This window comes from Oryza glaberrima, chromosome 10, assembly GCF_000147395.1.
Source record: "Oryza glaberrima chromosome 10, OglaRS2, whole genome shotgun sequence".
NCBI lineage: Eukaryota > Viridiplantae > Streptophyta > Magnoliopsida > Poales > Poaceae > Oryza > Oryza glaberrima.
The window spans coordinates 4,159,874-4,185,780 of NC_068335.1; the positions used below are offsets into that span (position 1 = coordinate 4,159,874).

The window sequence follows — 25,907 nt, forward strand, 5'->3', positions numbered from 1 at the left end:
TAAACATACTTTGACAAACCAATTTTATTTTATTTGTTGTTAATAACTAATATAATTTATACTTTTATACTTTTAGCTCGATCATTAAAAAAATTTAGAAGTTACTTGGCAATTTCCGTACGTAGAAAGCGCGGGAAATCAGCTAATTTACTAGTAACGTGTCCCTTCGCTAGACGTGCGGACGCGTTGTGTGCAGTGGAAGAAGGGATAGAAGGACGACTGCGCTACAAAATTCCAATGCATAGAAACCTTGAGGGTTCATAGCATGGGTTTGAACAACGTGTAAATTGAATTCCTGCCTTTTCTTACTCCAGTGTTTTCAAATTCCTACATTCGAAAGAAATCATGCTTTAACAGAGTACTCCCTTCAACACAGAGCTCCCTGCCCATTGCCTCAAATCGTGTAAAAAAAATAACTTAACCTTCAGATTACCTTACTCAACCGAGCAAAAGTTCATCATGAACAAATGTCTACAAGAACAATACTGACAGCAATAAAACGAGCTAACGGATTCTGCTGCAAGTCCTTGGACATTGAGCACAGGACCATTCATCAGTAGCAAATGCTACAGAAAAGGAAATGTTTGTTGCTCAGCTATCAGCATACATCTTTGGTCGATCAAGGATGTAAACAAAAAAAAAATCTGACAATTAAGCTTGAACACTTACAAAGTATGGATGTTTTCCATGAGCACATTGTCAAAATATCTCTGAATATGAAGTTGCATGATCATACATGTATTTTACAGAAGACAACGCATACAAAGACCTCCAGCATGCTTTCAGCTTACATTTTTCTTGACCAGTAGCAAGACCTTTTTTCTCCCATACGTTGCCATTGATGCAAGTTTACAAGGTGGCCCAAAGGAGTTAATCTATGACATCTCAAAAGGGAAGGAAAAGAAACAAACAAAAAATAAGTCTTTAGTCAACAATGTGCATCATTGGCGATGTACAACAAACCAGTTTTTTTTTTCTTCAGAGAAGAAAATAACAAGGCACCTGCATTAGTGTCCATTTCCATGCGTCTCATGTTCTGCTTCCTCTGCATCCTCAAAACGTTGGTCATTGATCTGAAGCTGCATAAGGACATTATGAGGTTTTTGTTCGAGTTAGCTCATGAGATTGGCAGGGGAAGGAACAAAAGAGTTTTATCTTAGTATACAGAGATCAAACTGTTCAGAAAGTAACTGTTTGATGTTTATAATAATTTTGAAAGGATAATCAACTGCCACCCTGAATCACACGGTATATCTGTATATGAATTAACTATACCTTAACATATTATGTGACAAAAACAGTAAGAAATATACACATGGTCGTAGTTTCTAAATAAAATGACGTGAGAGGATGCCATTACCAATTCCTATACCATATGTTGTAGTAAATACAGATTATATTCACAGGAGCCCGAAGAAAAGAAAAAACCTTTACAACCAAGCTTATAACACAAGAGTTTTATTTCACTTGCAATCGTTTCACAGAATCATATAAAGCATAAAACATAATGGTAGAACAAACCAACAGCATACCTCAACTACAGCATGAGTAATATCATGTTCATCAGTTTGACCTATCGGGTTGACATCTGAAAACTCACATTCAGCATCACTTCCTGAATGCAAGATAATACATAAAAGATTATGCATAACGTTTGGATGAACACAAAAGAGAAATGAACAGGGCGAATTCTTACCACCAGTCATATCTTCATCACCTTCATCTCTATGAGCCCAGCCATTCTCTTCATCACTCTCTGGTAATTAAAAAGGCATACATCAAACAAAGAACATTCTTTTATTGTTTATTAACTATAAAACTTACCAGCATTAGGATCGGGGTTCAATTCAGCACAATGTGAGAATGCTTCAAAGAGTCCATCCACTGAAACTTCTGTCAAGGATCCAAGATATAATGTGAATATATAATAGAAGATACAAATGCTTCAAGAAATAGTATTAGTCAATTCTCCAAATAAATAGCATTTCAAACAGCTGGAAATAAAAAATATATCTGCCATGATGATCTGCAGTATGATACTAATTATGCAAGGTAGTTTATTCTTGGTTAGCTATTAATCCCAACAGAGAACCATTTGTAACTGAATAACATAAGACAAGCAAATTTTTACTTGTGAAGGAACAGAATGCACACATTACATTCTTAAAGTAGTACCCTCTAGAGTGAAGACCTATTCTTCAAGAATAAACAAATCTAATCATGACTATTAGTTGCTACAGTCATGAGAATAAATTAAAAATAAAGAGCTAATGAAAAATGAACATAGAGCATTAGAAATGATAGTTATTTCATGTAAACCTGCACTCATATCAAAATTTAGTATGCAAGCATCAGAGGTAGATTTATACAAGGAAAACCAATAAATGCTCCTACATCAGACAATTTACTGTAAAAAGGATACACTGACAAGGATCAGATGGTATGATACGCATCTCAGTGACTTTCGATAGCTCTGTTTCCACATTTACTTCGGAGTCTGATTCATCGGACTCCTCATCAGAACCATCTTCTGTCTCAATCTTTGAAAATTCCAACAAAGGGAATAGCAAACATTAATTGTGATATGCCAAATTCACTAAATACATCAACATCACATTTCAGAATTCAAAATTTAGCAGCTACAAGAGCTCTAAACAAAAACCACGAAGAACTCCGCACCCACCCAGCATACAGGACAAATGATATATCCAGACTAGGATCACTCTTGAGTTGAAAATTATGTACCAGCTCTATGAAGATTACAAAAAGGCTGCATGTGATAAATTACATCCATACATTTATCTTTCAACTATTTGCTACTATGCTAGTAGCAAAAATCACCTTCACTGGTGTTTGCTGCGTACAAACTGAAATCTACTAATGCTATAAGATCAAAAGGATAAAACCAAAGAGAATAAACAATAGCAGTATCCATCCGTTAGTACCCGGTGAACCAAAGGAGAAAATTTCTGCCAATCCTCTCAAAGAAAAGGAAAATAAACTCCACCTTAGTCAAATGGGTCATAGCCTGTAGTTTGTCACGGCGGCAACATCTGTAGCAGGGAGTTCAAAGCAGAAGCCAGCGGCCCAGCCTGTGAATCGGCCCAGAAGGGAGAAGCAGCCCAACTCCCGTTTCACTGCGAGTGTGTGGACCCAGTAGTGATTGGCTGGGCCACTGTCAGTGAGTGAGAGAGGCTGTGTAGTGCGATGCTATATAAGCCAGCAGGATTGAGAGGAAAGGGATCGAATCATGTAATCAAACATACTCAAATTCAATTCCATCTCTCTCCTGTTCAATTCTGTTCTGTTCTTCTTCTTCCTCAAGCCAACTCTCTCAATCTCTTCCCTTCTCTACTCGACCGAATCTCTCCTACGAGTTCAAGACCGTGACAATTTGGTATCAGAGCAATTTCGATCCTGGAGAAGCCACGATATACTTCCCGTTTGCAACTTCAAGTCGAAGCGATGGAGAAGCAGAACATTGATTTCGGCAAGGTGTTGATGGAGATCCAGGAGTCCTTGGTGACGCTGAATCGTGCTCAAGGCGAAACTCAAGCAGCGGTCGTCAAGCTAGATCGCGAAGTGAGCAGTTGGAGACCTCAAGTAGAAGCAGCAGTTCAGGAGTTGCATGAGGAAGTCGGCGACCTTCGTCAGCAACTGGATCTCGTCGGCAAAATGAAGCAGGCTTCTCCGGCGACGTCTTCCCCTCGATTTCCGTTGACAGACGAGGAAAGGAAGGCGCCGCTGCTGCCTACGCCGCCAACTTCATCTCAAGCTGCCGCGGCGGAAGGCGGAAACAAATTGGCCAGTGGCCGACTGCAAGCTCATGAACACCGGGGAAGGGTACTGGGGATGAACGCAACCCTAGGCCCGACTCCGGTCAAGGGTGCGTATGAATCTCCTTCCACATCTCTGAAAAATTTTGATCAATTTGAGTTGGGGGGTGGGGAATTTGATGGGGATCAGTTTGGGCGTCAGTATAATCACAGGGTTCCCAAGTTAGATTTCCCTAAGTTTGATGGAACAGACCCAGAGGATTGGAAAATGAGATGTGAACATTATTTTGATGTGAATAATACTTTTCCAGGGTTGTGGGTTAGAATAGCCACAATTTATTTTTCGGATAGGGCAGCTTCCTGGTTACGATCTTCTAAGGCTCATGTTAGATTTCCTGTGTGGGAGAATTTTTGTATTGCTGTGTCACACAAATTTGATAGGGACCAACATGAAACTCTCATTAGACAGATGGATAGTATTAAGCAGACAGGAATAGTTTGGGAATATTATGAGAGATTTGATGAATTAATGAATCAATTGCTGACATATGATCCTGTTTTGAATATGCGATATCTAACACATCGTTTTACTGAGGGACTGCGTCAAGAAATCAGGAATGCAGTGCTGCTGCAACGTCCTAAAGATTTGGAGAATGCTTTGGCAGTAGCAATGTTGCAAGAAGAAGTGATTTCTGAGACAATGACAGTGTCAGTTCCAAATCTGAAGAAAAGTGATGGTGGAAATTTGCAGATTCGGCCAAATGTCGCATTCAAAGGAGCATTACCATTACCCTTACCTCCAAACCTTGGAAGTGGCTCTGGTGTTTTGAATCGATCAGAGGATCGTATGTTTCTTGACAATACCAAGACTGGTACCAGTAATGATAAAATTTCTACACTGAAGGCTCAGCGTAGAGCTCAGGGGTTATGTTACATATGTGCAGAGAAGTGGTCTCCAATCCATAAGTGTGCAAACACTATACAACTGCATGCAGTTCAAGAATTGCTCACAGTTTTGCAATCCGATTTGCTCTCTGATCAGGGTATTTCTGACGAAAGTGATGGTCTGGACAGTCCTGGATTGATGTCAATTTCAGTTCAGGCTATAAATGGCTTTGAAACAGTGGGCTGTATGAGAATGTTGGGATATGTTCAGGGTAAAGAAGTGCTTATATTGGTGGATTCAGGTAGTACAGCAAGTTTTATTAGCTCTAAGATTGCTCAAACCTTGCAAGGAGTTGTAACTCTTGAACCACCAGTACAAGTGAAAGTAGCAAACGGTTCCATACTTACCTGTCTTACTTCAGTACCAAGGTGTGAATGGATGACCCAAGGATGGGTGTTTTATACTGACTTAAAGGTGTTAAATCTGGGAAGTTATGACATGATTTTAGGCATGGACTGGTTGATGGCTCATAGTCCTATGCAGGTCGATTGGGTTAACAAGCTCTTGACAGTTTCCTGGAGAAAGGAATCCATTACATTACAGGGAATTTTGTCAGAAACTGAACAGTGTTCTCAACTCTCTTCTCAACAGTTTTTGGAGTTGAAGGATAGACAGGCCATCTCTCACCTGATTCAGTTGTGCACTCTGTCAGAATCTTCAAACAAGGAGCAAATTCCTGTGGAAATTCAACAAGTGCTAGCAGAATTTGGACAGGTGTTTGAAGAACCTTCTGGATTACCACCGTCCAGGGTTTTTGATCATACAATTCCACCCATGCCAGGAGCTACTCCAGTCAATGTGCGTCCCTACCGTTATACACCTGCTCAAAAGGATGTGGATAGGTAACAATACCTTAGTTCAACAAAAGATTTTGGCTAACTTGCATACTGCACCAGTTGGGGGTCATTCAGGCATTCATGTCACTTACCAAAGGGTGAAACAACTGTTTGCTTGGCCTCAATTGCGCACTACAGTTATGCAGTTTGTTACTGCTTGCTCTGTTTGTCAACAAGCCAAATCAGAACATGTCAAGTATCCGGGAATGTTGCAACCACTGCCTGTACCTGACCATGCTTGGCAAGTTGTTTCTTTGGATTTTATTGAAGGCTTACCAAAGTCAGCTACCTTTAATTGTATCCTGGTGGTAGTCGACAAGTTTTCCAAGTATAGCCATTTTGTTCCTCTTGCTCACCCTTTCACAGCTATGGATGTGGCCGAAGCTTATATGCAGTTTATTCATAAATTGCATGGATTACCTTAGTCACTCATCTCTGATCGTGATAGGATTTTCACAAGCACCCTGTGGGCTACTCTATTCAAGTTGGCTGGTACACAACTCCGGTTGAGTTCTTCTTATCATCCTCAGACTGATGGACAAACGGAGCGTGTGAATCAATGTCTTGAGACTTTCCTTCACTGCTTTGTGCATGCTTGTCCTTCTCAGTGGAGTCGATGGCTGGCTCTAGCGGAGTATTGGTATAATACTTCCTTCCATTCAGCCTTGGGGACCACTCCATTTGAAGTATTATATGGACATAAGCCACGGTATTTTGGTTTGTCAGCAAATGCAGCTTGTCAGTCGACTGAGTTAGCTGACTGGTTACATGAAAGGGAGCAGATTCAGAGTTTGATTCGGGATCATTTGTTGCGTGCTCAAGCTCGTATGAAATTTCAGGCTGATCAACATCGCTCTGAGAGAACATTTGTTGTCGGCGACTGGGTTTATCTCAAATTACAGCCGTTTGTGCAGCAGTCAGTGGTCACTCGTGCTAATCGCAAGTTGGCTTTTCGTTTTTATGGTCCTTTTCAGGTGCTCTCTTGAGTTGGTGAAGTGGCTTACAAATTGGCTTTACCAGCTACCAGTCTTATACACCCGGTGGTCCATGTCTCACAGCTTAAGAAAGCATTGGCGCCAAGTGAGGTGGTGTATTCTCAATTGCCCAGAATCCAGTCCACTGCTGGTACGTCAGTTGTTCCATCGCAAGTGCTGGATCGTCGCTTCATTTGGAAAGGATCCAAGATGGTGGAGCAGTTGCTGGTTCGGTGGTCTGTAGATGATCCGCATGTGGTCACTTGGGAAAATGCTCAAGAACTTCGTCATCGTTTTCCTGACTCTGAAGCTTGGGGACAAGCTTCGACTGAAGGAGGAGGGGATGTCACAGCGGCAACATCTGTAGCAGGGAGTTCAAAGCAGAAGCCAGCGGCCCAGCCTGTGAATCGGCCCAGAAGGGAGAAGCAGCCAACTCCCGTTTCCCTGCGAGTGTGTGGACCTAGTAGTGATTGGCTGGGCCACTGTCAGTGAGTGAGAGAGGCTGTGTAGTGCGATGCTATATTAGCCGGCAGGATTGAGAGGAAGGGGATCGAATCATGTAATCAAACATACTCAAATTCAATTCCATCTCTCTCCTGTTCAATTCTGTTCTGTTATTCTTCTTCTTCTTCTTCCTCAAGCCAACTCTCTCAATCTCTTCCCTTCTCTACTCGACCGAATCTCTCCTACGAGTTCGAGACCGTGACATAGTTGCATTACTAACTTAGCAGTCGAATACAAACAAGCCATGATACACCAGAAATGAATGTAATCCAAAGAAACTATACACGACATAAGCAATAAAATGAATATATAAAACTTATCATGAAAGATTATTCATAAGTGCTATAGACAATACATTGTGTAAAACATGACCAAGCCATATTCCAAACTCCAAAGAGAAGTAGCTCAGTTGGACCCGAAGCACTTGAAACTCCAAGCGCACAAGCTTTTTCTTTCCTAGAGCTACTTAGTTCCTTTCTTTTTTTTGTTTTGTTGAAACCAATAGCTGGTGATTAAAAAAACAAAATAAAAAAATATCTAACATCACATGAACCATAAGCCCCAACCAAAAACTAACAATGCAGAATTACAGATACCCGAACTTAAGAAATAAAATTGAATAACAACATGACCATGATGGCCAATCCATATTATAAGTCTAATTCAAACACTAAATTAGTAGTAATTACAGGGAATGTATCCTATATATTACCCAAGCTGCACAAATTTCTCAAATATGTCACTAATAAAACCCTACAGCTGATCAGCCAATCCCTGTAAATACTCTAAAATCAAACAAATGTTCGCTCCCCAAGCTATCTCAACTACAGTTGAAAGAAATTACCTGCGTGTAGATGCAGGGGGAGGGGTACGCCTCCGGATCGCGAGAGACGGCGTGGAGCGAGACGGCGAGGAAATCCACCGCGTAGGCCTTGCCCTTCTCCACCTCACTGACCCAAATCACCCTCCTAGCTCAACACACAAGCACACGCGCACGCTCCGCCGCGTCAGAGGCAATGGAGAGGCAACTACTTGGGGGAAGTGGAGAACGAAGAGAAGCGCGGTTACTACCTGGTGGTGATGAACAGGGTCCCGGGGGGCTCCGGCGCGCGGGAGCCGAGGGCGACGGCGGCGGCGCGCTCGACGCGGACGAGCTCCTCCCCGGCGGCGGAGTTGAGGTGGGGGGCGCCGTCGGCGGCGATGTCGGCGAAGGCGTAGAGGCCTAGCACCATGGCTTGTGTGAATTTGGGAAATGAGCGGCGGTGGCGACGGGGTAGCCGAGCCGGGCACCAGAGCTAGGGTTTTGAGCTTTTGGGTTTTCAGTTTTCACTTTCGAGAAAGAGTGAGCTATTGGCTATTTCTTCGTCTCTGTGTGTGTTTTTTGTTTGTGCTTTTTCCGAAATTTCCTACTCAAATTGTAATATTAATTTGTTAAAAAATATTTTTATAACATATGAATATTCTGATTTTTCAGATTGTAACTTTGATGTTTTCTTGGGCCATTTTTTACTGTTGAATTTTGTTCACAGTCCATATTTTTCACCCTAAATTACAAACCGGTTATTTTTCATCCTTAACTTTCAAAATAAAATAAATAACATCCTAGATTATATTTCTTTTTTCTAAAAAATATGTTCTATATCATATGAAATATGCTGACTATAAAAACAGTGGATAGCTCAACTGGTAGGGAGCTACCAGGAGCAAGCCACTGGTCTAGGATTGTTAAAAAAATTTGCTAACTATTCCTATTGTAATTTTTTTTTCAAGGGTAAAGCCCTTTTTTGGGCCTTGAACTTTGTTCAAAATTCAGTTTTTCAATACAAGCAGGTTGTTTTTCATCCTCAATTATCAAAGACTAGTGACATCCTATAACATATTCCTGATGTTTTTATCTGAAATGCGGCAGTTTTCTATCCCATACTCTTATTATGCATATTTTTGTTAATGTAGATGTTAATTAATTACACAACCATGAATATTAACAGCTTGAAGTTCATTTTACCAAATAAAACTACAATGAAATATGATTTACGGTGTTATTTTATCTTGTTTTAAAAGTTTGGGTGTGACAACCAACTTTCGGGGGTGAAAAATAACCTTCGAGCGAAATTCAAGGAATAAAATGAACTATACTTTTTCCTAATTGTTGACTTTTTAGTCACGACTATGATATTTGCATGGTATGAAGATTGTCGGTACCAGGGTATATGCGAGATTGAAGTAAAAAAGATGGAGACAAGGATTTTTATACACGCTCGGACCCCTTATCTGATAGGTAATAGCCATACTCCTGTTGGTCGAAGCCGGTGTTGCTTTATATTCATCGTAATCACACAAGTGCATCTAGCTATGGTTGACTTGGCGGCTGTCACACCTGGAGTTTTTCCATTTTTCGTAGTTTCTAAATCATTGTTGAATCATCTATAACTTTGTTAACTATATAACTCTGTTAACTAGGAGGAAACCCTAATGAATAATGCATTTAATAATTGGAATGGTTAGGGAGAATTTTTTGGTATTAGCTTTGCTTTAGATCATTAACAGGATGTTCAGAGGAATATACAGAGTAGAGGAAGTAATACTGTCAAGTTAAAATGTCAGGAGTTGAATTAATAATTCTTTCCTCTCCCTTCTTTGGTCGTGAACCATTCCCGGTTCACTCTCCCCGTTCGCGGTTCGTCGTATCTACCAACCCCTTTGCCGCCACGGTTCCGTTTTGTATGTGTTGGTATTTCTTACGACCACAGATAAATCCGCAAGCGCACGGAATACCGCTGTAGCACTTCACCTTCGGGTGACCGCAAAAGGATATCGAACTCAGGGAACGTGTGTAATCTACCTAAGGCTAAGACAATCCAAGGACAAAAACTAAAGGTAGGCAGGCTAGAGAGGACTCTCTATGTGTTTTAATTATCTAAGCTAAGTAAAGGTAATTCCCTATCTGTTGCTTCGGGCACCGATCCCTGCTGGTCTGCCAGCGTGGTTCCGGCTATAGCTCTATGATGTATTCGAACGTGGAGGATTACTGGGACGGGATTCAGGGCTGTCACCACCTGCCGCCTACTTCTGACAAATCCGTGGGATACACAACAAACAAAGGTAATCTCTAACCTAGACATCACGTCTAAGTTATTAATTACTACTCTAATACTTGTACAGGAACTTCCTTCTCTATCCAGAGTCCTAGTACTAGAGCACTTAGTATGAATACTAAACAATGAACCCGCAAAGATGGAAATATATCTTACTTAAACAAAGTATTTAAATAACATAAGAAAGGAACACGAATGCTTACTTTATAGAAGAAGTTCTCCGAACCTAGAGCAGAGTGTACCGACAGCTTCGGTACTCCTCCAGAATTCCTCCTAGAAAGCTACACTCGTCGAGGTAGAAGTCAGATGAGCGCCAAACTTCCGGGCACTCCTCCAGAGTTTTTCCTCACTCTCTACCTTATTCTAATATACAAAAGATACAATAGAGCCTCTTGTAATTCAGCTCAAAGTTGTGTGTTGTGAATGAATGAGAGGAGCTCTATTTATAGCCTCCATATGACGGTTACAGGTATGGGAAACGACCAAACTACCCCGCAACCGTCATTGGGATGAAATCAGGACCGTCCATGTAAAGGATGGCGATGAACAGCCACCAAAGTGGTTCGGCCGAACAGTTCGGCTGAACCCGAGACGGCTCCGTTCGGCCCATTTTTCATCGTGGACACTAATTTTGAGGCCCTCAGCCCATTGGCATGATAGTTGGGCCCATTTGGAGTTGTTTAATTGACTTATGGGGCCTCCAATCCGTGTAAATACGTCCTGAATGCGCGGAGGTGCAGTTTGTCGCTTGACGGATGTGTTTTCTTTTCAAAATACCTACATACACATACTTCACCAATACTAGTGGAAATGATTAGTAATAATCCCTACCACTAAGTTGGATACCACATTTTATTCTATTATATGCAGGTATTGACGGTCAAATATTATGATTTAAGGACCGTCAACAGTATGACGAGCCGAGCACTATTCTTATTCCAGTCCAGTTTCCTTTTCCTTTCCCTATTCTTATGCTTATCATACTCAGCCTTTTGTTACCTTGTGTAGCGACCCTCGTATTCCACTTCCGAGGTAGAATACCAGTCTACGGCTCATTCCTTAGTAAGAACCAACTTACCAAGAAATAGGCACACCAGAGTAGCATAGCAGAAACAATTGTAGCGAAACCCATTAAATAGAAACCATAAGAAATTAGTTTTTACCAAAATAATAGCACTAACAGTACCTTGCTCTTATAGATCTTCATCACCTTCAACAGTAATTTGATGTAGAGGTATGCAACACTTGATCAATTTTGTAGAATCCTCTCTTCACCTAATTGTTAGCTCAACACTACAAGGAATAATATATAGGGGATGAGTACGAATGGTACTCAACAAGTCCAACTATAGCAATCCAAATAATATAAGCCCATAATCCACCTGCATAATACATATATCTCCAAATCCCATAATCCAACAAGAAATTTTATCATAAAAAAGTGTAGTAAAAGCTCATATTAAGTAATTATAAAATCTAGTACATATAAGGCACCACAGCTATTAGAACCTCCGATAGATTCCTTTCCTACCGCGTTCGCAGTTTCTACCCGAAACAGGGAGTGACATATCACAATTCATACACTCTGCAGAGGTGTGTCGCTGTACCCATAGACGCCTTAAACATTTTAACGCCCGCGCTACACCGCCACCACGCCAGCGCCTAAGCACACTTCATGGTGTATGCCGGCAAGACTAAGGTCACAAGCTTTTCATCAATCCCATCTGGCAATTATCTCTGCGGGTGATTCCCGCAACAACGGTGATCCACATCATCTAATCGGATTCCGCAACAATGGCAACCCTCATCGCTAGCCCACGCTCACGGGATTCGCGGAAGTCCTTAAGCCCGTAGGATAAAGCCATTAAGAAAGAACTACTAAGCTAGCCTGTCCCATTCCAGGTCATATGGTCGACACGATCGCTACGACGCTTGAATGCCATATAACAGTTGTTTAACCTTATGATGATAAATATGGCATTTTTTGCCGAATCTCAAAAATACATTAATTTTTTTTACGAATTCAGAGTTGCAATAGGAAATGTGAAAAATTTAGAGAATATTAGTGTCATGGTTATGGATACCACATACCCAATAGTAATCGACTAAACTCGGCGGGGTCCACCATATACCAAGTCTTATACGGAATCATACCTCATATATAGAATATATAAAAGAAGTTCCGGATAAGGAAGGACGAGTAGGTTCTATATGGAAACGACAAGTACTACTCAGATTATTTCTATATTGGTCTCCCTAGTCATATTTGGACAAGGGGATATCTATAGGTATAAATACAAGACCCCCTAGGGAGAAAGAACATACAAGACCAACACAGATCGACACACAAGTCAGAATAGACACCAACACTGGCAACACATGCCGCCAGACATCGACATCAGAGATAAGCCTAGACAGACCCAATATGGTGCCTATGGAGGCTGACAAGAGGGATCTAGCGCCATCTCTGATCTCGATGAGTCTGTATTCAAGGAGGAAGACTACCATGTCATCGACTACGTGTTGGTTATTTATGCCGCTGTCACGCCCATAAATTCGCTAACTCGAATTTTTAAGCCAAATGTGTATTAAAATCTCTGTCCATAACCAGCCAGAGTATACAAACAACAAATTGATAAACAGATCCACGTCTTACAAAAATAATAAATAATTCTTACAAACGCAGTGGAAATAAACAAATAATATAAACTTAATCTTCACGACCAAAACATAGCTTCCTCCATAATCCACAGGCATCCTCAACGTCCGGAACAAGCTTAATCCTCAAAGAACTCACCATCTGAACAATTCTCTGCTTCTGGGGTGGGGAAAAATAAAGTAAAACTGAGTACCAACCACCGTACTCAATAAGTCATACCAAAAGGAAGGTATGATGCAAGATATTCACAAAGAAAAGGCTATAAGATATTTGCACAAAAAGCATCATTTATAAATCATAATTTGAATACAATAAAACAGTAGATATAATTAAGCAATATTAGATATCACTGCCAACACTAAACTACGTTGCAACACTAAATTTTCTGTTGCAGAGTTCCATATTACCAAATCCTGATAAGCTTTTTTCGGCAACAACTAAACATGTCCTAAATTCGTTTTATAAATGGAAATGTCCTAAATTCTTTTATTTGAAGGGAAATGTCCTAAATTCTCTATACTAATAATGCACTATAACTGTCCTAGTTTATGTAAGTGTTCCATAATATTCCATGGTAGTGCCTGTAGTTCTGTACTAAAACTATTGCTTCCTTAAACATAAGTCACTTCCTGCTCAGACCAATTGGGTTGTGGAAATTGACTTCGACTTTAGAAAAGTAACTACCATCCAACATACAAATGGAATATCACTATTAATTCTAGTGGGAACATATATGTTGTGTATCCCACATGCCATGAATTTAACTAAGTTCATATTGGTCCTAATCATTGGTTTAATAGTCCTTTTTTTCTGTTCTTTTAATATTTTTGTCAACACTAGGATAGCAACCCCCCAGCCACCGTAACAGAGAGCCCTGATTAGGATGGACATGAGCCGATGGAGCACATCCTGATTGCATAAAAAAATTAAAAATTGCCACGAGTGAACCTTAATAAAATTGAACGAATTTCGATAGCATAATCCTGTGATAACATCGTAACAACAGACGTACGCGTGATCAGAACAGAGGCACACATGACACTTACACATTCCCTGCAAACAAATAAATTTTATGCATAATTTTCTCGTAAAAGCAAAATGAGATACAGCGTACCACCACCTGAGTTCAAATTCTAAACTTGACACGTGTGCTAGCTTACATTTATAGCTATTTATTTTTATGGTAGGTGACGTACCCTTCGACAGCGAGCCATTCATGGTGACTTCGTCAAACTTAAGATATGTCGTGTCGCTCGTAGTTACTTCGTCAATTTTAAGATATGTCGTGTCATTAGCGGTGACTTCATCGATCTTAAAATATATTGCGTCGCTCGTGGTGACCTTGTCGATATTAATATATATCGGTCTAGTTTTTCAGAGATGCATATAGGAGAAAACAGATGCACATAGGAGAAAAACGTGTGCATATATGCGTGTTCAAAGGGACGATAATACGCGTATGTGAGCATCTGCGTTTATACCGTATTTCTAGAAAAAATAATTCTTGTAAAAGTTTGAACTTTGGACAGTGACAAGTAGTTCATTTATGAAATAGAGGGTTTCAGCATCTCACGATTTAAGTGTACCGCTTTTTTTTCCCTAAAAAATGAAACTGCATCACCTAAGATAGTAGTTTACACACAGCGGACACATCTTAATTAATACTCTGATTTCAGTCTCATGAGTTGACTAAATGTTTTTTTAATTAATGTAAATGTGTACAACCCATGCTTTAAAAAAACTCTACTTCCTCCGTTCGTATATACTCCCTCCGTGGCTCCATCCAACAATAAACATTTCTAATTTTTTTTGACAGTGGTTAAGTTTAATGCGAAAATACTTGCAAGCTATAGAGAAAAAAAGATCGGCGATGAAGAAAGGGCCAAGCATAAAACAAAAATGTAGTCTAGTCCCTCCGTTTTAAGTTATAAGACGTTTCGACTTTGGTCAAAATCAAATTACTTTAAATTTGACCAAGTTTGTAGAAAAAATAGTAACATTTTTAACCCAAGATAAGTTTATTATGAAAATATATTTAATTATTGATTTGATAAAACTAATCTAGTATTATAAATATTACTATATTTATCTATAAATTTAGATAAACTTGCAGTTTGACTTTGACCAAAGTTAAAACGTGTTATGACTTAAAACGGAGGGAGTACAAGATAGCAGGAAACGAAATAACTTTGAATGGCAAAAGATTAGTCTATCTTAAGGAACTTGTACATGATGGCTAAATGCTCCTGGTTTAAAGTACTCCCAATCTAGTTGGAAAATGCACATGGAGCAAAAAGCTACTGATACTTGTCCAATCAAGGGAAACGCTCTAGTCTTAGGGGAAAAAAGGAAAAAAAACTTTGTTTGTGCCGTTAATGGTAAAATTGGAAAAAAAAACGCATGTTAGGACTTGGGAATGGCGCACTAACAAGTTTTCTGTGAAAAAAAAAGTTACAGAGGAATGGAGGGATAAGAGTTTTAAATCTTGAGCATCAAATGATTTTTTTTAAAGGAAGTATGGTGCGGACAACAAAATATTTTTTCTAACGCTAAAATGTATTTTTGTGAAAGTGTCGCTGGAAATTTTTTCCCCCTGCTTCACAAACTAACTGAGTGAGGAGTGAGGACCGGTGGCTGAGCTAGGGTGGAGGATTGGTGGCTGAGCTAGGGTGGTCGAGTTCGTGCAAAGACCAATGAGCCACGGAGTTCAACCCCTTGACGATGTACAAATAACTAAGTTGTCACACATGGTCATTTTCTATCTTTTAGGTAGAATATGTCAATATTTATTCTCCCCAACCTCTCATTCTACTCATGCAATACTTCTTTATACATCCATCGCTTGTACTAAGATTCTCTCTCTGAATTTCGGATATTTATTCAGAATAAACAAAACACCGTTTGATACAACTTTTACTTTGATGTTTTTGTCCCATAGAGCTATAACTCTATCAAACACTTTCAAAATCTTAGATAACATATAACGAAGCTATCGCTCCGTTGCTAAAAAATTACAATACGAGGATGGAGGGATATTCTCACCACTCATCAGCTCCGCTTCATTCTCCTAATTCTCCTAGGAGCTGTATCAAACGGTTGAGTCTTTTACATTAAAACCAGAAACCTTCACGAATTTTAATTTATAATCGAGCAATACACACATTTCTCTGTATTTTTCCCCTCCTTTTGAAGTGGTAGACTCTTCTAATTTAAGAAGCTTGAAGCAATTTTTATTTTGAAAATAAACTTTCCTAATTTATGCAGGTGGAATTTCAGATACGTTACGTACGTACCGTATTCCTTCAACACTCTATAAATACATGTACAACACTCACGCTATCCCAGCTGCAAGCGACAAGCTCGAGTACGTAGCTAGAGCAAGCCAGCTACGTAAGCGCGCGTCGCGTCGCGTCGCGCGCCATGGTGTTCGGCGCGGGCGCCGGCGGCGGCGGGAGACCGTGGCCGCGGCTGGGGAAGATGCCGGCGGCGGCGCTGTTCGCGAAGCAGGTGGTGACGGGGCGGTGGTTCATGATGCTCGCGTGCATGGTGATCATGTCGGCGTCGGGCGGCACCAACATCTTCAGCATCTACTCCGGCGCGCTCAAGTCGTCGCTGGGCTACGACCAACGGACGCTCAACACGCTCTCCTTCTTCAAGGAGCTCGGCGCCAACGCCGGCATCGTCTCCGGCCTCGTCGCCGAGGTGGCGCCGCCGTCGGCCGTGCTCGCCGTGGGCGCCTGCATGAGCCTCGCGGGCTACCTCGTCGTCTACCTCGCCGTCGCCGGCCGCGTCGCGCGCCCGCCGCTCTGGCTCATGTGCGCCTGCATCTCCGCCGGCGCCGACTCGCAGGCCTTCGCCAACACCGGCGCGCTCGTCACCTGCGTCAAGAGCTTCCCGGAGAGCCGCGGCGTCGTCGTCGGCCTCCTCAAGGGGTTCGCCGGGCTCAGCGGCGCCGTCCTCCCGCAGCTCTACCTCGCCATCTACGGCGGCGGCCACGACGCCGGGTCGCTGATACTGCTCATCGCCTGGCTCCCCGCCGCCATCTCCCTCGTGTTCCTCCGCGTCGTCCGCGTCATGCCGCACCGGCCGACGAACGGCCGCGTCGGCGGCGGAGGCAGCAATGGCCCCATCTTCTCCTTCCTCTACATCTCCTTCGCCGTCGCCTCCTACCTCCTCGTCATGATCGTGCTCCAGAAAACCATCAGCTTCTCGCACGCCGCCTACGCCGCGACGGCCATCGTGCTCCTCCTCCTCCTCCTCCTCCTCCTCCCCCTCGCGGTCGTCATCAGACAGGAGCTCAGAATCCGGAGGGAGGCCGATGTCCAAGAAACTCTCCCCGCGGCGGCGCCGCCGCCTCAGCCCGTCGTCGAGACACCACCACCACCACCGGCGTCGACATGCGGCGTCGGCTCGTGCCTGAAGCGAACGTTCAACCCGCCGGCGCACGGGGAGGACTACACGATCCCGCAGGTTGTGCTGTTCGTGTGCGTCATCTGCGGCGCCGGCGGCTCGCTGACGGCGATCGACAACATGGGGCAGATCAGCCAGTCGCTGGGTTACCCGGCGAGGAGCGTGAACACCTTCGCCTCGCTCATCAACATCTGGATGTACGCCGGCCGCGCCGGCGTCGGCTCGCTCTCGGAGCTCCTCCTGTCGCGCTACAGGTTTCCGCGGCCGCTGATGCTCACGCTGGTGCTCGTCGTCTCCAGCGCCGGCTACCTCCTCATCGCGCTCGGCGTGCCGCACGGCCTGTACGCGGCGTCCGTCGTCGTCGGCTTCAGCTTCGGCGGGCTGTACACGCTGCTCTTCTCCATCGTCTCCGAGGTGTTCGGGCTCAAGTACTACGCCACGCTCTACAACCTGGGCATGGTGGCGAGCCCCATCGGCGCGTACATATTCAACGTGCGCGTCGCCGGCGCGCTGTACGACGCCGAGGCGGCGAGGCAGAACGGCGGCGGCGGCGCCGGACACAGGGCGTGCGCCGGCGTGCGGTGCTTCAGGGCGTCGTTCCTGATCGTGACGGCGGCGACGTTCTTCGCCGTGATCGTGTCGCTGGTGCTGGTGTGGAGGACGAGGGGGTTCTACAGGGGGGACATCTACGCGAGGTTCAAGGCGGCGGCGCCGGCGCCGGCGGCGGAAGGGCACCGCGGCGAGGTGACGCCGGAGGAGGCGTCGGGGACGAAGCTACATGGTTCGACTTAAGTATTATCGTGTGACGAGCTTGCTGTCTCTGCTTTAACTTGGCGTGCGTGTTCTTCTAGTCTCCAACAAAAAATTGTGTCATTTAAGTTCAATGCATTTCCATATCAGTGAACTACATACGTTTTTAATTGAAAAAAACACAAATTAATGTGTCATTATTTCTTGCATTGCTAGGATTGTTCATAAAGGCCACGATTTGGGCGAATTGGGAATGGCTTATCAATATTTGATCTCTCTTATTCCGTCGAGTCAAACTTATTGATATTTGACCATTAGTTACATGTGAATTATATCAAAATTTCTTATAGTGAATCTAATAATGTAAATCTTATGAGATGTTGATAGTGCTGTGTTAAGGGGTATGTGGTATATGGTTTCAATCCTGATGTGTCGTGTTCAATCTCTAACATCCTCATAATTTCTTCTTTAAAATATTTAGAGGGACGTCTCTCCTTCCAAATCTCCTTTTTTTTAATAATGTAAATCTTATAAAGATAAACTATATGTCAAAGATTAAAATGTTTGACTTAGGAGAAATTTATAACGATAAGTAATTCAAAATGGAAGGAATACTATTGATTAGTCCACATTATATTTTCATAACTCTTGGTCAACACGACTCACCATAGACGTAGACAACGATAGTGATAACAGCGACAAACTTTCTGCCTACAACCCACGAACTCCAATACAAATTAGGGTTTCAGGGTTGGCTACGATGGGATGGAGGCAGAGGGCGGTGATGGTGGCTTTAGAGTGATGGGCGGGGTGGTGGAAGACCGACGATGAACGATGGACATAGATAGGCCGTGGTGTGTTGCTGGTGGTGCCAAAGCCATAAGAATGAAGGAGGGCAGCGGACCAGTGTAGATATACATTGGTTATGAGGCGGAAGATGATGGCATCTTAGTGGTACAAGCTATCAGAGACGGTGGAGTTTCGCACACCGGCGAGGAAGGGAGGTAGCACACGAGGAGAGGTGGCCGATGCCAGTGGTGGGTGCAGTGTGTGACGCCGCAGGTAGGGGGACAAAGATGGTTTGAAGTTGTACGAGTCACAATGCGATGTGAGCTGTTGTGAAAAAAAATGGTACTAGATTAGAAAAATTCAGGCAAATGATGAATAACAAAAGCCCCATCTGAAACTACAATCGTACATTCGTACAAGTAACCCTGATTGTTGCTATGGAAAATTTTGTATGATAAAATGATACACATGAGATTTAAGATGGATATTCTCTGTAGCCATGTGACTTTAGCCTTATTGCTCGTACAATTTATATCTTTAAGATGACAGTACTTCGTGAGAGATGAGAGGAAACTAGACTAATAAGTAGAACAATATTGGTTATACAATAACTACTCTGTATATGCCACTGGAGCGGCTGTTCTACTTGCCTCCAGTGTACTATAAGTTCTTAATTAAGCACTAATCAACGGAATGAAGTACTTCACAACGATGCTACGCTAGCGAAGATGCTGGTTCCAGCTAACAGAAGAAATGGGAGTACAGAAATAATCCTAGAAACTGACAGTGTACAAGTACGAAATATATTGTTGATTTTCCTGAACGATTGATACATGGGGACTCATACGATGGCCAAAAAATAAAAATAAAAAACAAAGGGTGAGGCTTTTGAAGATTTCAATATCAATTCGGTACGGCGCACTGCAACCAAGCGGCACATATCTTAGCTATGGACATGCATCAAGATAGAAATAATTTCACCTGGTTTACAAACAGTGCAATGGAAAATGGACGGAGGAAGGAAAAACACCTTCAGGATCAAAATGGTAGGCTATGAAATCCGCCCTACCTCACCTAGTAGTCCCAACGAAACGAGAAGAAAAAGAGAGAAGGGATGGATAAAAACAAGTAACAGAAATAGCAAAGGTAGATACTTCAACTGAATCTGATTATCCCTCCATGTACAGAAATTGCCACAAGAAGATTGGCACGATCTGTTCATGATAGATATGTTGATGGCAATCAAATATAATAATAGGCATAACAATCATGAATTGGTGAAAAATAAGTTGGATGGAATCATGAAACTGTACGCAACTTTTTATGGTGCAACTACAAGAAAATTAAGCAATCATATTCATGTCTCAGGCAGATCAAATTCAATTTACAGGCCTAGAAACACAAAAAGAAGGATTGATAAAGAAACAAGAGCTAATATACAAACATACAGAAGTTGTTTTCCTGGTTGTTGATGTGCCTTTCCCGTTGGCAGCGACGAAGTAAGAACCCACTCCAAAGAAGCTATGACACTCGTACCACGATGATATTCTACAAAGCGAGCTCTACATGGGGGCAAAAGGGGTGATTCCCTACTTCATACATCCAATGGCTGTCTCGACGAAATATACAAAGCGGACTCATAGTAATGATGTATCAAGAGCACACATAGTGAAGCTTGCAGGGTTGAGCTAACCGTACCTAGAATGGTATTGGCAAGCATTGTGCTCGTTGGTATTGATTCATCAGAATCATGTGATTCTGATCCAGAATTCTGTGTCTCACGATCATGACCCCCTGAACCAGGGCCACCATTATCTCCAGGATGATTGTCAAAATTGTTTCCACCATCTTTTTGGTCCTTTGAGCTCCCAGCACTGCCATTACGTGTGAAACCTTGGACCAGATCTGGTCTAGGTTCTACTCCAACTCGTCTCAAATGTAGCTGCCATTGTTTTCAAAATTGTCATTCATAAATCCTTCAAAACTGAAAGATTGCAGAAGAAGCGTTTACAATACCTGAAGGTACAAATTAACCTCATCAGGACGTGACAGGAAGGGGAAATCACCGCCCGTCTTTAGTACTGCACGCCTTGCACCTGGGTACCTTTCATTCACTTGGTCCTTTAACTGCTGAGGAACAGCGGAATAGTCGTTTGTCTGTGCAAATATGTTCAACACACACAGTTAGCATTCAAGGGACACTGGGATGCTCAAGGTCTCTGATAATGGGAACCCTTGGGCACCCTTTTCTGATGATTTCAACTTCATACTTGATTGTAACTTCTAAGGTACAAAAATTTAGCATGCTTATCTCCCAGCATACCTACACATGACATACTGATTAAGAATCATTCCTTCTTAATACCATGCTAGCCTTAGATTATCTCTTAACTGGTGCAGCCAATCAATAGAATGGAAAATAATAATAAATAAACCCTATATAAACAGAAACACATGAGAATCACTTGTATTATTTGGGTCGAGGTAACTTACATCCATTATAGTGATGAGTGAATCAGGTAGCATTAATGATCCAACTGATGCAACATTAACATTTAACATCAACCTTGATGAGAGATCATCTCTTGACAGCGTCTCAACCTGGCATGCAAAATTTAGATTTTAATTTGTTAACAACAATAACAAGCCCAGTAAAATAGAAGAGCAACACTGAGTAACAATGCGTTGTCAAGCACAGAGTAGTCATCTAACTAGCAATACCTAACATTACAATTTCAGATAAAGTTTGAATGCTCATATTTATAACATGTATGAAATTAGTTCAAACATCAAATAAAATGTTTACAGTTGATCCTGACCTGACTCACAACAAAATCCACTGAGTCTGCAATAAACGGTTCATGGGGGCCATCTCGGATTCCTGTCAATAGGTACCGCTTCAGCAAAAAAGAAGGGGTCCAATTAACACTGCAATGTCAAAAAAGTTGTTTGACAGAATTATTCTCTATAATTTACATCCAATAATAAAGTATACTTTTATATGGAAAAATCAGATTTTATGAGTATATGATGTCCACCAATGTGTTACGTTTTTTTTTCTAGTGATGTACTTCTAGTTGTATGAAATGACTTTGGCCTCAGGACACAATCCTGATAAAAGAAACACCCCCATCGTTTCGCTTATTCGGCATATTTGCAAACAAAAAATAATTTGTGGATAAAACTTATATATACGTGTAGTCAGCGATTTAAAAGCAAAGGCTGAAAAATAAACTTCGATGAAAAAACCTCAAAATCAACTCCAAATTTAAGGTTGAAAATTCAAATTTTGGCTGATAAGCATAAGCGAAAAGATGGGGCTGAAAGTTTGCAGGATCATGGCATATGAATAGATTATGATGCAACCATAACAAATCTCAGAAAGAATACATACACAGGAGACCATGGCGTAGCAGCAGCAAACTTATGTGTCTCAAGAAAAGTATTTGATAGGACCAAGGACTTTACTCTCCTTGGACGGTGTTGAGCAAATATTTGTGCAAGAAATCCACCAAGAGATGTACCATAAATATGAACCTGTTTTCTCCAATGAAAAAATAAATAAATTAGTATTAAATAACTCAAAACTCAACGAAATGAAACAAAAACTTCTGCTGACATACAAGGAACAAACTAACACACTCTACTATAGACTCCTTAATAAAGAAGTGAATCATGCAAACTGGGAATTGCAGAAAGAATAAGCAAAAGCAGTCTTTCATGAAGTAGTAGGTAACATCAAATTGATTTCATATTGTTCAGAGCTGACTATAGCATATTTATATTCTCACTGCTATGACAATCCTGTATACTCCCTCCATTCCAAAATATAAGGCACGACCACCCTTAACCCAAAGACCAAGAAATAATTATTATCATCTTCTAGTTTGAATCATCCTAATAAATATAATGCATGCATCCAATAGGATTAGATAACATGAGAGTGGAGGATTTAAAAAAGTAATAATTTAATGGAGAAGATGTAATAGTTAATTGCATGCTTGCATGCATGCCTTATATTATGAAACATCTAAGAAAAGTGGTTGTGTCTTATATAATGGAATAGAGGGAGTACATACTTTGCTGCGTTCTACACTACACTTTCCCAATTTCTATTTCCCTTGTTTTCCATGCGCACGCTTCCCAAACTACTAAACGGTGTATTTTTTACAAAAACTTTATATAGGAAAGTTGCTTTTAGAAAAATCATATTAATCTATTTTCCAAGTTTTTGAGTTAAAAATTAATTAATCATGCGCTAATCCACCACTCCGTTTTGCGTGCTGGGGAGAAGGGTCCCCCCCCCCCCCCCAAACAACAAAACGAACACAGCCTTATAGGTTGCAAGAGGCACAAGAAGAGTGGAAATGAAGAATACATGGCTTAAAATATGAATGGTTGGACAGTTCTAAGACTGCAATGCATAAAAGAAATGCAGAAGGAAGGGAAGACTTCCTTACATGATGGATATTCATGGAGTCCAAAAATTTTTCAAATGAATGAATCCATTCCTGGTGATTCCAAACTTGAGGAACATCAATTGACATCACTCGATAACCCTGAAAGAGAAGTGAGAAATGAAGGGTGTAGTAAATTGCGATTAACTAATTGCCTATAGAACAGAGATCAACAAGGTTTCAGAAATATATGAGTGGCATTCAAATTAATTACAAGTAGATGGAGATGTTCGTATTCAAAACTGACACACTAAATATAACCTAAAGATGAATACATCCTAAGGTACTAAAGCTGCACCAAGAATACAAGGATTCTTGATCATATTAACAGTCTTACTATGCATCATGTACTAATATTTCCAAATTACTTCAGATCTTCATTGATACTTCAAATTTTAGTAGTTCAAGATAAAAACTGTTTATGTTGAGAGTGAAATTATTGTTTGGTAGAATGATTGAGAACAGGTCCAAGGACCAAGTACAGAACACTTGACCATGACTTTTTTGTAGTTCTTTTTTTAAAAAAAAAAAACTTAGCACTACAAGACTACAAATGCAAATAATAAACATATCGGTATATGTTTGTAGGTATGCATGAGAACTGAAAACCAAAACCAGATCAGGTATGAAAAAAATAGTCTCAAAGCAGGTACTAGGAACCTTCATAGAGAGAGACATGATCTGTTTGTAGTACACATCAGCCGTTCCTGCAATTCCTGGGATGCAGACAAGAGGTGGAACAGTCTTTGGTCCAAAATCATAGTACCTCCATAATTTCGGTCCAATCTACAAAACCTCCAATAAGGAAACAGATTAGAATCTAGCCAATCGTATGTAATGATTAAAAAATTAGTTCTTAAAAAAATGAAGGCAGCAAATTTATTTTCTTCAAAAAGGGATACATCACAAATTATAATTCTGCCATGTTGAAGAACAAAGCAGAGAAACTGGTCAACCATATGAATAAAATTGAGAAATTCATGCAAAGAATTGAAGAAAGCAGCTTGGTTTTTATTAGAATGGCATCCATCACACATTATAATAATACAAAGTTGAGAAGAAGTTGGCATGTAACGCATATTCACATTCAAAATTTGTACATCCTACAGTTCACTTTGTACAGATTGAGGAAACTCGTAAGCAGAGAATGATGCAATATGCATATCTGCTGTTATAATCGATGAATAAGTTAAGTAGACAAAGCAAAATAGCTTAATCTAAGATATTCTATTATGCATAGCGAAAAGCAAGCAGTCAAGCACACATATTTCAATAGCAAGGTAAAAGCAATAAAAAAAAGAAAGAAATTGCAGGAAAAAAGAAGATCAATAAAAACATGGGGACTCTGGGACACCATAAGCCAATCCCATCATACATCGCAATTCAGATCACATTACTAGTGTCAATTCTGCACAGAATCACCAAGACACACTGCATATGACACTCAAGAAGGCAAAGATAAAAAATATATACGGATAACTCCCATAGGTACCAAATTTAGTCAGCAGGTTACATCTAACCAAACCAACCCCTAATTGCTACTAGATAACTTGATTTGTTCACTTGCTAGACGGTGGAGTTGACGAGATTTTAAGAAATTTAAGGCAAAGTAACTAAGGAATACTAAAGCTTAACGCTCTTGATCTCTCTAAAAAAAAGAGAGGATCATAACCAGATACTATGAATCAAGGCACTGGAGAGAAATGACGACATAAACATCGGAGCTTAGAATCATTGTCGGCATCTCATCCAACGGAGCAAAAGATGCTGCCCGAATTACTCATGATCATGACGAATTGATGATCATGATCTAGACAAAAACCGCACCAAATGCCATCATCCAGAACGGGGAAATGCCAATCAACCTAAACCCATTTCCTCCCTCCCTAAAACTAGAACTAAACCATACACATACTTGGACCCCGTTATCCATCCAACCCAGACATTGTGATCCCGTAGATCCCGCATGCTAAATCCTCCCCGCAAAATCAACCCCAAAAACCCGCATGGGAACCCTCCTCAACCACAATCCCCACAACCAACCGCACCAAATTCCACCGCCGAGGACCGAAATCCACGCCGCCAGCAGCACTAGCGAGGCGCACGCGAGAGAGGAGGGGAGCTCCTCCACCGTGCAAAATTGCTTACCGAGATCTTGTGGAGCGGGACGACGGACTTGAAGTAGACGTAGTCCCCCGGCGCCGCCGACGCCGCCGCCGCGCCCCCGCCGCCCTTCATCGGCGGCGAAATGGGAAGGGAATCGCGGAGGCGAGCGGAGAGGGGAAGGAGGAGGAGACGGCCGGGAAGGATCTCTCCTTCTCCGGTGTTAAGAAGAAGGGAGCCCCTCGCTCACTGACAGTGGGCCCGGATGCCGCGTGGCCCACGTGGACGTGGAGGGGGTGGACCCCACCCACAATAGCAATTAGTTTTTCTCTTGGGTGACTGACGGGTGGATCCATGGCTCGGGAAGAGGTGGTGGGGCCCGCCCTGCAGTGGAACAGCATCGGCGTCGGTTTGGCTGGAAAGGGAAGAGGACGCGGGCCCTTGCGTTGCGATCCAGCTTGACGAAGAGAAGAGGGTGTGTTTCGCTTGGCGGGTTCCGACAGGTGGGCCCCACGGGGTGCTTCGGCCATGGGGATCTGGACAATCCACGGGTAGTTCGGCCATAGGGATCTGGACAATGGCGCTTGTTCGTCTTCTCCGTGGAAGCA

The 25,907-nt window shown here is 41.9% G+C and overlaps 3 protein-coding genes across 6 annotated transcripts; 1 reads left to right on the top strand and 2 right to left on the bottom strand.

The window, feature by feature from the left end:
• Positions 1-429: 429 nt before the first annotated feature.
• LOC127786454 (chloride conductance regulatory protein ICln-like) lies at positions 430-8,360 on the bottom strand. Its single transcript, XM_052313866.1, has 8 exons — positions 8,108-8,360; positions 7,881-8,004; positions 2,423-2,540; positions 1,825-1,884; positions 1,697-1,756; positions 1,533-1,615; positions 1,003-1,079; positions 430-875 (listed from the first exon to the last, which is right to left on the bottom strand). The coding sequence occupies exons 1-7, from the start codon at positions 8,266-8,268 to the stop codon at positions 1,008-1,010; spliced, it is 678 nt and encodes a 225-aa protein (XP_052169826.1). The 5' UTR covers positions 8,269-8,360; the 3' UTR covers positions 430-875; positions 1,003-1,007.
• Positions 8,361-16,210: 7,850 nt separating this feature from the next.
• LOC127753198 (uncharacterized) lies at positions 16,211-18,195 on the top strand. The gene has a single exon (XM_052278661.1). It carries the CDS (start codon positions 16,211-16,213, stop codon positions 17,990-17,992), a length of 1,782 nt encoding a protein of 593 aa, XP_052134621.1. The 3' UTR covers positions 17,993-18,195.
• Positions 18,196-18,575: 380 nt separating this feature from the next.
• Positions 18,576-25,487, bottom strand: LOC127753053 (uncharacterized). Of its 4 annotated transcripts, none has more exons than XM_052278509.1 (9): positions 25,345-25,487; positions 23,857-23,982; positions 23,200-23,298; positions 22,134-22,276; positions 21,559-21,667; positions 21,233-21,340; positions 20,756-20,896; positions 20,438-20,681; positions 18,576-19,063 (listed from the first exon to the last, which is right to left on the bottom strand). In XM_052278509.1, the coding sequence occupies exons 1-9, from the start codon at positions 25,432-25,434 to the stop codon at positions 19,047-19,049; spliced, it is 1,077 nt and encodes a 358-aa protein (XP_052134469.1). In that variant the 5' UTR covers positions 25,435-25,487; the 3' UTR covers positions 18,576-19,046. The 4 variants fall into 4 exon arrangements, with proteins under 4 accessions (XP_052134469.1, XP_052134470.1, XP_052134468.1 ...); XM_052278510.1 differs by lacking the exon at positions 18,576-19,063 and adding an exon at positions 20,029-20,301; XM_052278508.1 differs by lacking the exon at positions 18,576-19,063 and having other exon boundaries at positions 20,029-20,681.
• Between the last annotated feature and the right edge of the window lie 420 nt (positions 25,488-25,907).